Source organism: Ornithodoros turicata, chromosome 4 (genome assembly GCF_037126465.1).
Source record: "Ornithodoros turicata isolate Travis chromosome 4, ASM3712646v1, whole genome shotgun sequence".
Classification (NCBI taxonomy): Eukaryota; Metazoa; Arthropoda; class Arachnida; order Ixodida; family Argasidae; genus Ornithodoros; species Ornithodoros turicata.
In genome coordinates, this window is record NC_088204.1 from 1,345,319 (window position 1) to 1,358,187 (window position 12,869).

Sequence of the window (12,869 nt, forward strand, 5' to 3'; positions counted from 1 at the left end):
CTCGTCGGTCCAACTCCGGGCCGGTCTTGGTGTCTTCGTGCTACCCACGTGGATTTGTTTCGGCGCTGTTTTTGTGCGAGCCGCTAGGATGCAACGCGTATGTGAAAAAGCGTGATAAAGGTCCGCGGAAGGGCGCAACGCTGGACAGCGCGCTGCAGAAGCGCGAGCGTGTGGGCGTCAAGAAGCACTGTACGAGAACTCAGAATGGCAAACTTTATCATTATATGCGGGTCCATTCTCCATAGAGCCAATGTATATTTTGACAGTGAAAGTAAAAACGATTGTTGTATGGGGTATATCGTTGCAGAGAGGGATCGTTATGAGCGGGTTTCACTGTATTACACATTGCGTTCCACTAGCCAACGTACACTTCACATAACAGACGTTGAAAACATCATCAATGAAGAACAATTGTGAGACACGCAACGATGACAGAGTCAACACGTCGGAGCTCCTTACCGGTGGGTCGTCCATGCCTAATCAAGTCGACCCTGTACTGGACCACCGCATTTTCCAGGAGGAACACGGAGAGAGGGCTGATTGCAATGTTTGCGACCACCACCAGGGTCACTTCTTTAGCTGCAATATGCTGCAAGAGAGATATCACGCCAGACTTCCAAAGATATTTGTGGGAGGAATGTGTTGCTGGAGGATGTCGTAGGCATAAAAAAGGAGTTGCACACTTTTTGAATAGCAGATTCCGTATCCATGAAGTACACTCTCTGGCAAGACAATATCTGGTGGAAGTTCTTAGCAAAGCGTCCAGGATGATTTACTAAATATTATTTGCTTCAATTTTGCTTCAAACCTGAAGCATCTGGCGAGTTTTGACGAATGATTTCCTGCCGCGCATTTCTAACACACGTTCGACGCGGAGCACTTCAACGACATATCTTACACCAGGTTGCTAGCACGTCAAGAAGCAATCGCAGCTTCCAAACTTACAGCATAGTCTGGATCGCTGAGGCGCACAGATATCTTGGCAGCACCTGTCTTAGAACCCTCAAGCAAGACTGCATGACCCTGCAGGCCTTGGTTCTCCCAGAACTGCAAGCTGGGCGGAGTCTTGTACGTCGATTCTACGGCCCGCATAAAACTGAAATAATACGGCGTGCATTGTAGGCTGAGCAATTATTAATCGCTTTGCCAAATGCTCTCACCGGACCACACCCTGTGATGGGGTCGACCCTGACGAAATGCTCCACTCAAACGGCACGCCGCTGATGCAGGAAAAGGTGTCGTCTGCAAGTGGCGGGATACCAACAGTGTTATAAATCCATTGCAAAAAAAAACTCCGTTCGAGTAGAGATCATTTTCTTTCTTTCCCGGTGAGGAACAATTGGGTTTCGAGTTAAAAGCTGGTGATATGGTGTGAAAGAATAGATTTTCACGGGGAAGGAAAAAAATGAGATGGTGAAAGTGTTCACCGGTGCCTGTACAAGTTCCCCATTTCACCTCGAGTGATGGTGATTAAAGATCAGTGACAACACGAGAGCTACCTTGATCATTCCGGGCAACGACCTCAATCAACTCTGGAGCGTCTTCAAGGAGGAGTTCTCGTGTGGTGGTGACCAGCTCGAATGAGTGGATCCTGTCCACAATCACGTCACACCTGAAGGTTTCTCCAGTTGCTATACAAAGACAAAAGTGTGTTGAACATGGTGTCAAGCACGTCGGCCAAACAAAACACCAGTCATTCATGTTGTAAAGTTGAAAGCTAAATAGCGAATTTCACGCAACGAGTTTCCCGCAAGTGTGTACGTCACGTATGATGCCTCGGATATTAGTGTACCCGATAAATTAACATTCCACAAAAGCTGACGAAACACAGAACGATGCAGACAATGTTCCCCCACCAGTGTTATCGGCCATTATAATGGAAGTGCTGCGAGTCGGGTGGTGAGATACGGCCGACACCTCTGCCCGCAATCCGCACAGCTGTCCCGGTTTGGCATCCAGCACAGTCACGGTCACGGCCTCCGGGTTGGAAGACGTCCTGCATTTGTTGAAGGGATATGTAACATTCACTAGAAAAGACTGGTTGTGCTATACCGGGTGTTTCCAATAAATCCCCCCCGGCTGAATAATTTGTTAACAGGTGGCGCTATCAGAGAACCGCCTTTTTCGTAAAGATCCTCGGGACATCTGTTAGGTACTGAGTAGTAAGCGGTTCGTTTGCATACCCTCATTAATTCAACGAACATAATGACTTTTAAATTTTACGTCGGATGCTTTCGTAAACTCTGTTTTAAGTTTTGGGACCCTCAGCAAAGTAGAACGTGTGAAGTAGAAGTTAAAAGTTACGATGTTTATTTAATTAATGAGCATACGCACGCGAGCCACTCACTGCTCAGTTCTTGGACGACGTTCTCGAGGATCTTTACGAAAAAGAAAGTTCCGCGATAGCGCAGTCTGTTTACGAATTATTCAGCCCGGGGATTTATGTGAAACACCCGATAGAGCGGGATGACTGCAAAACTGGCAGAATAATACATTCTAGAGAGAAAGAAATCTGTGTAAACTCTTCTATAGTTATTTTTTGTTGTTGTTGTTTTTTTTTTGTGTGTGTGTACAGTTTGAAAGTTCAGTTATTGACTACACTCAGAGGAAGGTTTTTGGGGACTACATTTCAAAGAGAAATCGTGTATTATTTTATCGCTTGTTCAGTCAATCGTATGTTTGTCAGACAAAATCAAGAAATCACAGGAATGTGAAGTGTCGCACATCCCACGTTTGATAAAGCTGCCGTACGCGTGACTAAGACAAATTTTAGTCCAATATGCAAAGGTGAGACATTGCAGTAGCTAATACAAAGAACGGGAGTACAGGAGGACAAAAGTTTACGGAACACGCGAGTGCCGTACTTTTTCTTCAGTGCAACACCCTAGCGGGTGAGTCCACTGTTTCGGAGGGGTGAAAGGGTGCGCTGTTAGCGACGCACAGTGGTAGTTCCGGTGTCGCTTGGGTGTGTCTGGGATGTGGAAGCTACCGCTTGTGTGCCGCTAACAGCGCACCCTTCTACCCCTCCGAAACAGTGAACTCACCCGCACTGAAGAAAAAGTACGGCGCTCGCGTGTTCCGTAAACTTTTGTCCCAACCAGTAATTCAGTCAATTTTTTTTCACAGACTATATCACTGTTTTTCAGAAGTCAAACAAATTATTCTGTTTGGGGAGCGTTCTGCAGAGGATCGCAGATTAAAATTTTGCTATTTCACATTCTTCTTCTTTTTTTTTCAAACGACATGCTTTCAGCTCAGATTGGGAGGTGGAGGGTTCGAATCCTACCACAGGCTGTGGTTTCAAGTCTGATGTCCGCACAGTTCCCCTGAAGCCGGCCCAGGACGCATACTAACGCCCCCTGCTTCCCACTCCTTGAAGCTGTTCTCTGTCTACTTCTGTACGCCGCTCATATAGCCACAGTTGCATCGCGACGCTAACACTGAATAAAAAATAAATAAATGAATCCGCTCAAGAAATACTTTCACGTTTCTGTAGCGCGAGCGCGACCTTCGAATTTTAATGAAGCTAACTGGATTGAGGAGCGAAGCACGAGCAAGACACTTCCCATTATCACCCCCGCACCGCATTGCCTCGAAATGGGGTTTCGCTTCACAAGTCATCGTTTGCTCCGTATTGTCATCTTTTTATATACGTTTATTTTTTCCTTCGTGAACCTGAATTATGCGTTCACGTTTTGAAACAGGTCTTGCGGGGGGTCAACAAACCTGGCACGCCGGCTAGCTACTTCGAAAGAAATGCCGAACGATATGTGCCATACATCACGTAGATAGCTTTCGTTGTATGTAATCCACAGCACTAGGTAAGGACAGCACAAATCTGTTACATTAGATGTATTTCCGCAAAAGCGAAAGCAAAACGTACCATTGATAGCATCCCCCGCCGGCCACTTCAACGAGTTCCAAGGTGTAGTTAGATGCAACTTTCTGCCGATACGGCAAAAGCACACGAGGAACATTGAGCCTCGTGCACTGTATTAAATTAAATACGCTACAAATAGACAAAAGTGTTCCTAACCGCAGCACAGCACACATTTTTACCGCCATCCTTTGAAATGCATGCCATGAGATAGAAATCTTCGAATTTGTTAGTATACGGCCCCTTTTTGGGCCTGATTATTGTGATGATCGTGACGCTCAACGTTGTGGCAGTAAACGGATAGCAGATAAATAACAATAAAGTCAAGAAGATTCCTGTATTAATAAGTCAGAATATTAAAAGCTCTCTTTTGTAAACGCTAACGTACTTTACAATGATTAAAAATTACGTTAATTTTGTAAGTAAGAACGGCTGCGTCTGCTTTGCGGTATGGCACACATGGCAGCTTAGTAGGTCGAGTTCTTGAAAGCGAAACCATCGAAGTAGTCTCGAATATATAAGCTGTGTCGTCATTCCGACCATCGTACAAAAAGGGAAACATGGAAATCCCAACGCCATCGGACGAAGCTAGCAAAACGAGTGGAATTGAGAGCGTCCGCACTTCGAACGATGTCCTTTCATTACAAGACTCGGAACAAACCGATGTCACAGATGTGAGCTATAAAACGCCCCTTACGCTACTACGTTACAGTAATTAAAGCGTGAAGAGTAAAGTAGGCCCGTGATGCGTGTACAAATGCTTCTTTTGTTTCTTCCTTACAGTTCCCGACCCCGTCTGAAGGCAGTGTAATCACGCCGGATGCTTCAATGATCAATTTCTTCCACTTCGAAGACGATTTTGGTGACGAACTCGACACCCGAGACCTAGTCGTTCGGGTAGACAACCCCGAAAAGCACTCCAGCACGCTTGACTCTTACGTCACCTTTAGGATTACTACAAAAGTAAGATAACATTTACGGAATACTAACACGCTTTCTTGTTATACGACCCGTCTCGTTTCATTGCAGACGACGAGGAGCGACTTTGATGGACACGAGTACAGCGTTAGGAGAAGATACAACGATTTCTTTTGGTTGAAACAAAAACTGGAACAGGCTCATCCAAGTTGTATTATTCCCGTAAGTGCATTTCATGTATACGAACTAGCGACAAAGGTGCAGTTCTTGACAGCAGTAATAATGAGATGGCTGGAGATTTGCCGATCCTCACTTTCTTCATTGTTTTCCCGTGCCACAACAAACAAATTTCAGTTGTTGAAGCGCAACATTTTGTCAATATGCGATAAATATACGCAATGCTCTTTGTCGTCTGCTCCCCTTCCGAACAGCCCCTTCCAGAGAAGTACGCACTTCAGCAGCTGCAGCGGTTCACACAGGAGTTTTTGCGGTCGCGCATGATCGGGTTGCACCAGTTCCTGAACCGGGTGGTTGAACATAAGGTGCTCTCAAAGGACGAAAACCTCAAGGTTTTCCTCACATCTAAACCTTACGTAAGTTTGCAGTTAATGTGTTTTACACATATCTCCCATGCACTCTCCTTTAGACTACACCCTTTGCCCGAATTTTGATCTCACTTTTTTAAATGGAACAGTTTCTTCGTTACCTTCAGTTTACTTGTGTTATCTGTATCCGTATGGATTTGACTTTTTGGGGTGAAACCCTATAGCACCACATACATGCTCCCAGCTTTTGTCCAGATCGGGTTAAACGCAATTTTTCCACAAATTATCTTTAGATTTCATAACCACAGCACATCAAAGGGGTTCTGGTTCTGAACCACATCATCCAAAAGAGCCATCGTCAATGCATGTGCACCCAATTTGGCCGAAGGCATTTAACTCAAAGAGCCAATCCCTAATTACGTGCGGTTCACGACAGCCACAGTGCATTGCAGGAATTTGTGGCGCACCGCAAGAAAGACAGTGTGGGCCTGGTTGGCCGTGTGTCGGACACTATCCAGAGCCTGGCCACGCCTTACCTGCTGCGCTCGCAGCCTCCTCCGGAAGAGTTCCAAGCGGCTTCTCAATATGCGACGTTGCTGGGCGATAAACTGGCCTGCACGGAGAGGATTGCACAGCGCATCTCGAAAGAAGAACAAGGTTAGAACATTTTGGTTTGTGCCAAAAAATTATCTCTTAAGACAGGGGACAGTGACGGCGCCTTCTCTCGTACTCATTAACATCACGTACAGTTTTTCAATATCACGACTTTTTTCGGGTTATATCCGTTTATGCCCAATATTTACCCCCGCCCCCCGATTCAAATCAGCAGAAAGAGGGTTTAACCCGATATTTCCCAGAAAACTGACTGATCCAAAATCTGAAAACTGATGAGTTCTGATGAGTGAAATTTGAAAACTGATGAGTGAAAACTGATGAGAAAACATGAAAACTGATCCAAGTTATCACAACTAACACAGAACTTTGGAAACTGTAAATAACGGCACCAAGACAACACGAAAAGAAGATAGGACAATACAACGCCAAACTTCGAACTGTTTACTACACAGGAAAAACTCTCAAGTATCAACCCACCACCTACCGTTATAGAATGTTTTTTTTTTTTTATATATATAGACTGATTTAGACTGTTTTTATATATAGACCGATTTAGACACCCACGTGTTGAAGATACATTATCTCCTCTTCTGCGATAGTGATAGAAGGAGCACTAACACACTTATCACTACCCGTGTTCGCTGTGTGATAAGCTTCCGGAATCTCTCTTTGAATTCGTTCCTTATATCTGCCAAGGACCACAGTCCGCTCGAACACCGGAGTGCATGTGCACCTGTCCGCACGGACAGCTAAATGAAAGACGAATGAAAAGTTGCACTCCAATATTTGATCGCGAATTTGATAACTTTTGACACGAAGGAAGTAAAGCTTAACACTGTTTTTCGGAGAACTATATACCCTCGTTCCCAGTCGCCACGCTGCCAAGTGCAGCGCGATGCAGGCTATTTGCTTGTGGTACTCAGCCAGCAAAGTGTCGTCGAAAACGCAACAGTTTTGCGAAATAATCAAATGTTTCGCTAGTTTCGAGAAAAAGAAATAAAAACATAGTGAACGTACCTGCGTGTGCGAATGACATTCTGTTTCTTCGTGTAGCTCGGTGCAAGACAAACTAATGACATTCAGTACGACTGTCATTCGCTGGGAATGCCATTCAGTTTGGTGTGACACAATTTCCGTCGCGTTCTGCATCCTACTGGTCACTGTCTCACTGCTCCAGCTGACCAGTACATGAACGCATCAAAAGTATCGAAAACACATACTGATCTAGATGCCGCCTTTGACACCTACAGGGTGTATATATCAAAGGGGAAAATGTGAACAAGGTGTCTCCCATCTCTTCAGAGCACGTGCTGGAGTTGAACGAGCTTCAAGCAGCTTTCACACTATGGGGAGCTTCGGAGAGTGAACTCGGGCCTGGACTGTGCGCACTTGCAACAGCTCTCGATAAGTGTGCGTCAGCTCAGCAGGAAGTGGTCAGTGTCTCCAACTTGATACTACTGAGTTTAAAGCGGTACAGAGGGCCATTAAAAAAATTGAAAGTGTGTGTGTCATTTTATCGGATGGCGCGAAGGGTTTTGGTGCGCGCAATTCATTTCCCAGAAAAAAAAAACTCGCATAAACGTGGCTCCGCGCGTTCACCCTTAACTCTCTACTCCGGGTATAACGAGGAAAAGAAGGTATGATGCCACGTCACCGATGACGTTATAAGGAGAACTCGTTCCGGTTCGTCGGTCAGTGGAAGTCAGCGCCCTGTCCTTTTTGCACGTAAACCAGTTTTGCCAGTTCCCCAGGAGAATCGGGGGATAGAAGGAGCGGCCGAATCATTACTGAGCCAGGAGAAAGGCTTTTTCAGAACCCCGAACAGCCAAATAGCAGACGACAGCATTTCTCTGGACCAATCAGCGAGCGTGATCCTTGTAGCGTCAGCGTGAGGTCCCAGGCAGATCACAGTCCGGTACTGCTCTCCACCGGCATTGCGTACGGCCGCTTTTTGCGGCGTACTTTAAATTCAATTTCTGCGATAATTATGACTCTGTGGTGTGAATTACTTCTCATGGTGTATCTTACTGGCCTACTTAAGTTTTATAGGAAGAAACCAGGGTGTTAAAAATGACTTCTGCGCTACTTTAAATCAGTCAACGTAACACTAGATTTCCTCGAGTTCGACGTAGGACGACACTCCCGCATAATTTGCCTTCTGTCTTAATTTCCTGAAACTGAAGGAAACATTACCTTATTAGTAGAACGGTCACAGTTAGTAACCTTGGAGAGATTACAGTTAGAACTGGAAAGTTGACTATGTCTGACCCCCACCACCACCACCATTGGGGGCATCACTGTTTGTAGGGATGTAACAGTGGTAAAAAATAATTTTTGATACCAACATTATCACGAAACATGCGGTAAACAAAGTGTGTCCACAAACGGTTTCATTTCGAAAATGCTAGCGGTAATTGACCCATCGAGCATGCCCAATGTAATCATCATACGAAATGTTGTTACGAATGCTTTGTAACATGCTTTCAAACTTTTTGAAATGCTTCGAAAGATACTTTGTTCCAGATCGCATGCATATTTTACGAGAAAGTGTCGTGACAACAAACGTGGAAATGCTCACTACATTGAGTGGAGCACTGACAGGACATTGAATTCGACAGAGCATTGAGGCTATTATGTCTCTTTTTATTACAGACTGATCTGTTTCAAACAAAACAGGCTCCTATACTACACGAACAGTTGTTGCAGGTTGAGTCAGTAAAGGTCAGTCAAAGGAACTAACTGTTCTATCATCTTGTCTTAATGTTTATAGTGATGCGTATGCTATCTTGTGTGAAAACACCATTGTCATTTCCTCACTGGTTGTTCATGGATCAAAAAAAAAAAAGGGAAAAGTGCTTCAAGGCTATTTATAAAGAGTCTCATACCTAAGGCACACGGCACGCTCTAAGGACATTTCTGCTAAAGGAGTTCTGAAAATAGTGTGTGGCGCCAGTTATCGTTTGATAAGCGAACCATGAAAACAGCATTCCATTTCACCGTTATCAGAAGGTTCGCTTGCCAGACGATAACGGACGCAACGAGCGATTTTCGGCACTCCTTTTGTGAAAAGGCCCGTGGAGCGGCCGTGTGTCTTAGGTATTACATTTCAGAGTTGAACCCATCTTTACCTGCAGATCCGCATCATTGTCACTTAGTTTAAAACTCGAAAATCCCCGGAAATGAACTTGCCAAGTTGCAAAGTCAGCCACCAATACGGGCACTGGTTCAGCATAGCCACTCTGCATCTCTTGTTCATCTCAAATAGGAGACACGTTATTTTCTACTCAATATACCGGTTGTTCTTTTTTAATCTGTTGCGGATTTTTTACAAAAAGGCTACAAGAGTAGTTGTTGTGCAGAGACCATCAAACATAAGCCCAGTTTCCCTTTAATTACACAAATGTTGAAAATGCAGGAAGCCCTAAAAAGGAGAGACTCTGCTCAAACAGAATACGAGCTGACCGCCGATGCCCTGAGTAAGAGGAAACAGGAGAGGCAGCAGGTCTGGAAAACCATTGTTGCAATTTTAAAAAAGAAAACAAGAACTAAAAGGGTGCTCGCTGCAACTGCACGATACTTCTCATACTTTGCAGTTGGAGACGTCGGGTCCAGGATTCTCCATTAATGTCCTGCTCGGCAAAAGTGCAGAGAGCACCAAGAAAGATCGTGAACAGAGGTTGGATGATGTCATAGAGCAGGTGAGGCTCAGACTCGTCAATGTTGGTAACTAGCTACAAATAACTTGTAACTATAACAAGTAAAAATAATGTTCCCGGGAAGTAGTGTAACTGTGATTTAACACTTTTGCTGAGACTGTAAAAAACTGTCTTTTCAAACTGTGCTGTAAACTATCTTTTCAAACGCTTTCCGGTTAAGCAGATTAATAACCATACTTTTGCTGAATGCCCAGTGAAGCACCGGAATCCTTTTGTGGATTGTAAGGCAAACGTTGTCTATGCCATTCCCCTTTTGTGCGGATTTTCATATGTCGGTCAGAGTGGACGTTGCATGAACGACCGTCTCCGAAAACACTCTCGTATAATGTCAAAAAGAATATGTTCTCGGAGCTGGCCGTTCATCTCAAAGAATGCAGTGGGTGTGCCCCGTTGCTTCATGAGATCGGTGAACTTGCGGTCGAAAGGGATAAAAGACGGAGGTTACCGCGAGAGTCTGTCGAGATAGCCACATGTGACAATGTGATTAGTAACCCGTCGTTTTGTTGCCTCTTGAGTATAAACCTTTTGTTGAGTCTGAGAATTTGTCGTCCGTCATCTCTCGGTCCCCTACCCCAAGTCTACGCCAGCTTGCCCGCGCCCTCTCCCTTGTTTCTTTAGCGTAAAAATGTAACTGTAATTACGTTACTCGGGCAGTGCCACATTTTTTTTTTTTTTTTTGTGTCAGTCTTTAAACTTCTTTCTACTACTTTCACACGCTGGCTGTAGCTGTAAGTTAGTTACTTTTTTTAGAGAGCTTTCACGTGACTCGTTGGATACATTTGTGCACCCGTGCGATTTCACAACGCAGCTCACACGAAGCGTCGAAGAAAGTCACCTGGTCCATCAGAACATGAACGTGGAGCTCAAAGAAGAGATGGAAGAATGGAACACATCACGACAGAAGGACATCAGACAGGTGTTCCTCGGTATGGCTGATCAACGTATAAACTATTATCAAAGGGTGAGACTATTCACTTGACTTGGTAGTTTGCCCAGCTAGCTTAGGCGGAAACACCGTCGAACATGGTTATACGGTAGAGTCTCGATTATACGAATTTTGGGGATGATACGAATTATTTTCCAGTCCCGGCAGGAATGCCTATTCTTCCCATGTATTACAGTTCGGATGATACGAACGAGCCAAGGAGGTGACATAGGTCGTTCCCCGTGACCAGTCGTGTCCTCCTCCTCCTTTTGAGGAGGGAGGGAGACCCTCATCCTCCTCACCACAATCTCCCATACACCATGTTATGCAATGCAATGCAATGCAATGCAAGCAATGACTCTCCCTTTGAGGGTGGTGGTGGAGATAAGATAAAAGGGCTTGCACTGCCCAGAACCTTATCACCTTATCTCTGTTTTGAATTTTTTCCCCCTAGCGACAATTAACCCCCTGAAGCTGTGTGATGTCGCACTGGTTTAGGAAAAGAGCGACCAGAACACGTGGAGGGAACATATCGGGGCAACTTCTGGCAACGTTAGGTGTCACCATTCTGCAAGTCGGCTTCGCCTAACGCCTGCATGCTTTAGGAGAAGCTCCCTTTACGACACTGTCGCGCGACTCGCGGGTGGGAAGCACGTGCTGGGCCCTTTGCATCATCTCGCGAATTTCGGCAGCACTGGCCAAAAACGGAGCTGCAAGAGCGTTCGACCGACCTCTTCAACAAAGAGTAGTGGAAAATGAACGGTCACTGTCTATTTTTTTGCCTCAATTTTTATATTTGGTTTAATTCTGTCGATACGAATGTTTCCCATCGTCCCGAGAGAGTCGTATCATCGAGATTCTACTGTAGGTAGTCTTTCAAGATTCTGAGACGTGCCAGAAAAAGATTATGCATATGCAGGGTCTGACTTTTTTGGGTTAAACCTGATTTCTCTCCTATTTTCAATCACTTATCAATAGTCAACTTGACTAAGTGTACATTAGTATTTGGTAGCGATCTGTACGCCTGTCCCATGTTTGGTGCGAAAATAAACTAGGCAAGCGTGTTTGACATTACAACATTTAGTGCCCGCGACTATAATTCTCGAGGAATGCATGTTTGACCACTATATGCACCTTTTGCTGCAGGTCAGTTGCTGCAATGCACGAAACATAACGCGTAACTCGCATAGCGTAACTCGATAATGCCCAAATGTATCAATAGCACCTAATTTCACCCCAAATTTCAGATCTAAAAAACATCACCCGATTTTTAACCCCCCAAATTCAGGAAGCGCATTTAAACCGAAAACGTTCGATCCTATGCATATGCTACAAGTATTCAACCTAAAACAACAGAGGTCGTTTCCACATTTTCTGCCAGTTTTACAGGATTTTTCGTCCATATTCTCGCAGTGTTTATCGGCGTGGGAAGCCGCCCTGTCCGAACTAAGAACCAAAGGCTCATCAACCACATAGAACTGTTATGTGCCAATGGAAGCTAATTGCGGAAGGAACTCTCCAGTCAGTGGCCAAGGACAAACATTTGCTATTGACTCTCTCTTACAATGTGCATCCCATCCTGCACAATTTACAGTTATATTGAACCCCCACATTTTACAATTTAGCCGGTGTTACAGGGGAAATGTATCATACGTGTTACTTTTTGTTTGGTGCTGTCAGATTATTGTTGCGTTGAAATTGTGTTGTGTTGAAAAAAGCTTTTAACTGCCAGTGCTTCAAAAAGCTCTACTACCACTTCTGAAGTTTGTCCAAATTGGTTCCTAGAGGTAACATACCCCCCTTTTGGGGGGGGATTTCCAACATTTGAAAGATTTTGGCAGCTGAAATGTTGCAAGAGTGCTTTTTATAGCGAATCAAACCAATAAAATCACTGCTCAAGCAATTAGGAAGGGGATAACATTTTAAAATACGTTTGTCACACTGCACTTCTGAAGGATTTTTTGTTTTCTCTGCACTGTGATCACATTCCAGTTTTGGTGATGGAGTTAATTTTTATGATACATATTCAGTTGCGTTCGGATATATTTATTTCGAGGATGCCGACAATTTAATCCGGAAGTTCCGGTGGACTACAAGAGGTGGTTGATATTATGTTAGTTTTCTTTTAACTATACTTTGCACCAGCGTGTGTTCGAGCGAATGATAAGCGAGATAACTATGTACAGTGTCAGTACGGTTCCAGGATAGCCACGATGTTGTCATGCTATGTTGTATGTGCGATTAAAAGGATGTATGTGTGTGTGTGTGTACAA

General features: G+C 44.5%; 2 protein-coding genes across 2 annotated transcripts in view; one reads left to right on the forward strand and one right to left on the reverse strand.

Moving 5' to 3' along the window:
* Positions 1-4,168, reverse strand: part of LOC135390621 (nuclear pore membrane glycoprotein 210-like) — a 32,064-nt gene extending 27,896 nt beyond the window's left edge. Inside the window, exons 1-6 of the mRNA XM_064620392.1 lie at positions 3,884-4,168; positions 1,857-1,996; positions 1,500-1,631; positions 1,161-1,242; positions 946-1,096; positions 460-589 (exon numbers count right to left, since the gene is read on the reverse strand). Of these exons, the coding sequence (XP_064476462.1) occupies positions 460-589; positions 946-1,096; positions 1,161-1,242; positions 1,500-1,631; positions 1,857-1,996; positions 3,884-4,065 (817 nt within the window). The 5' untranslated portion in view covers positions 4,066-4,168. The remainder of the gene's footprint in view (positions 1-459; positions 590-945; positions 1,097-1,160; positions 1,243-1,499; positions 1,632-1,856; positions 1,997-3,883) is intronic.
* Positions 4,169-4,306: 138 nt separating this feature from the next.
* Positions 4,307-12,863, forward strand: LOC135390624 (sorting nexin-7-like). Its single transcript, XM_064620396.1, has 11 exons — positions 4,307-4,551; positions 4,661-4,840; positions 4,907-5,017; positions 5,227-5,388; positions 5,793-5,997; positions 7,258-7,388; positions 8,608-8,676; positions 9,371-9,457; positions 9,549-9,653; positions 10,480-10,632; positions 12,010-12,863. Exons 1-11 carry the CDS (start codon positions 4,438-4,440, stop codon positions 12,070-12,072), a joined length of 1,380 nt encoding a protein of 459 aa, XP_064476466.1. The 5' UTR covers positions 4,307-4,437; the 3' UTR covers positions 12,073-12,863.
* Positions 12,864-12,869: the final 6 nt, after the last annotated feature.

Coding starts and splice junctions, on each gene's coding strand:
- LOC135390624 (XM_064620396.1), top strand. CDS start 4,438: ATGGAAATCCCAACGCCATCGGACGAAGCTAGCAAAACGAGTGGAATT. Junction 5,018..5,226: donor ATCCAAGTTGTATTATTCCC/GTAAGTGCATTT, acceptor CCTTCCGAACAG/CCCCTTCCAGAGAAGTACGC. Junction 10,633..12,009: donor GTATAAACTATTATCAAAGG/GTGAGACTATTC, acceptor ATATTCTCGCAG/TGTTTATCGGCGTGGGAAGC.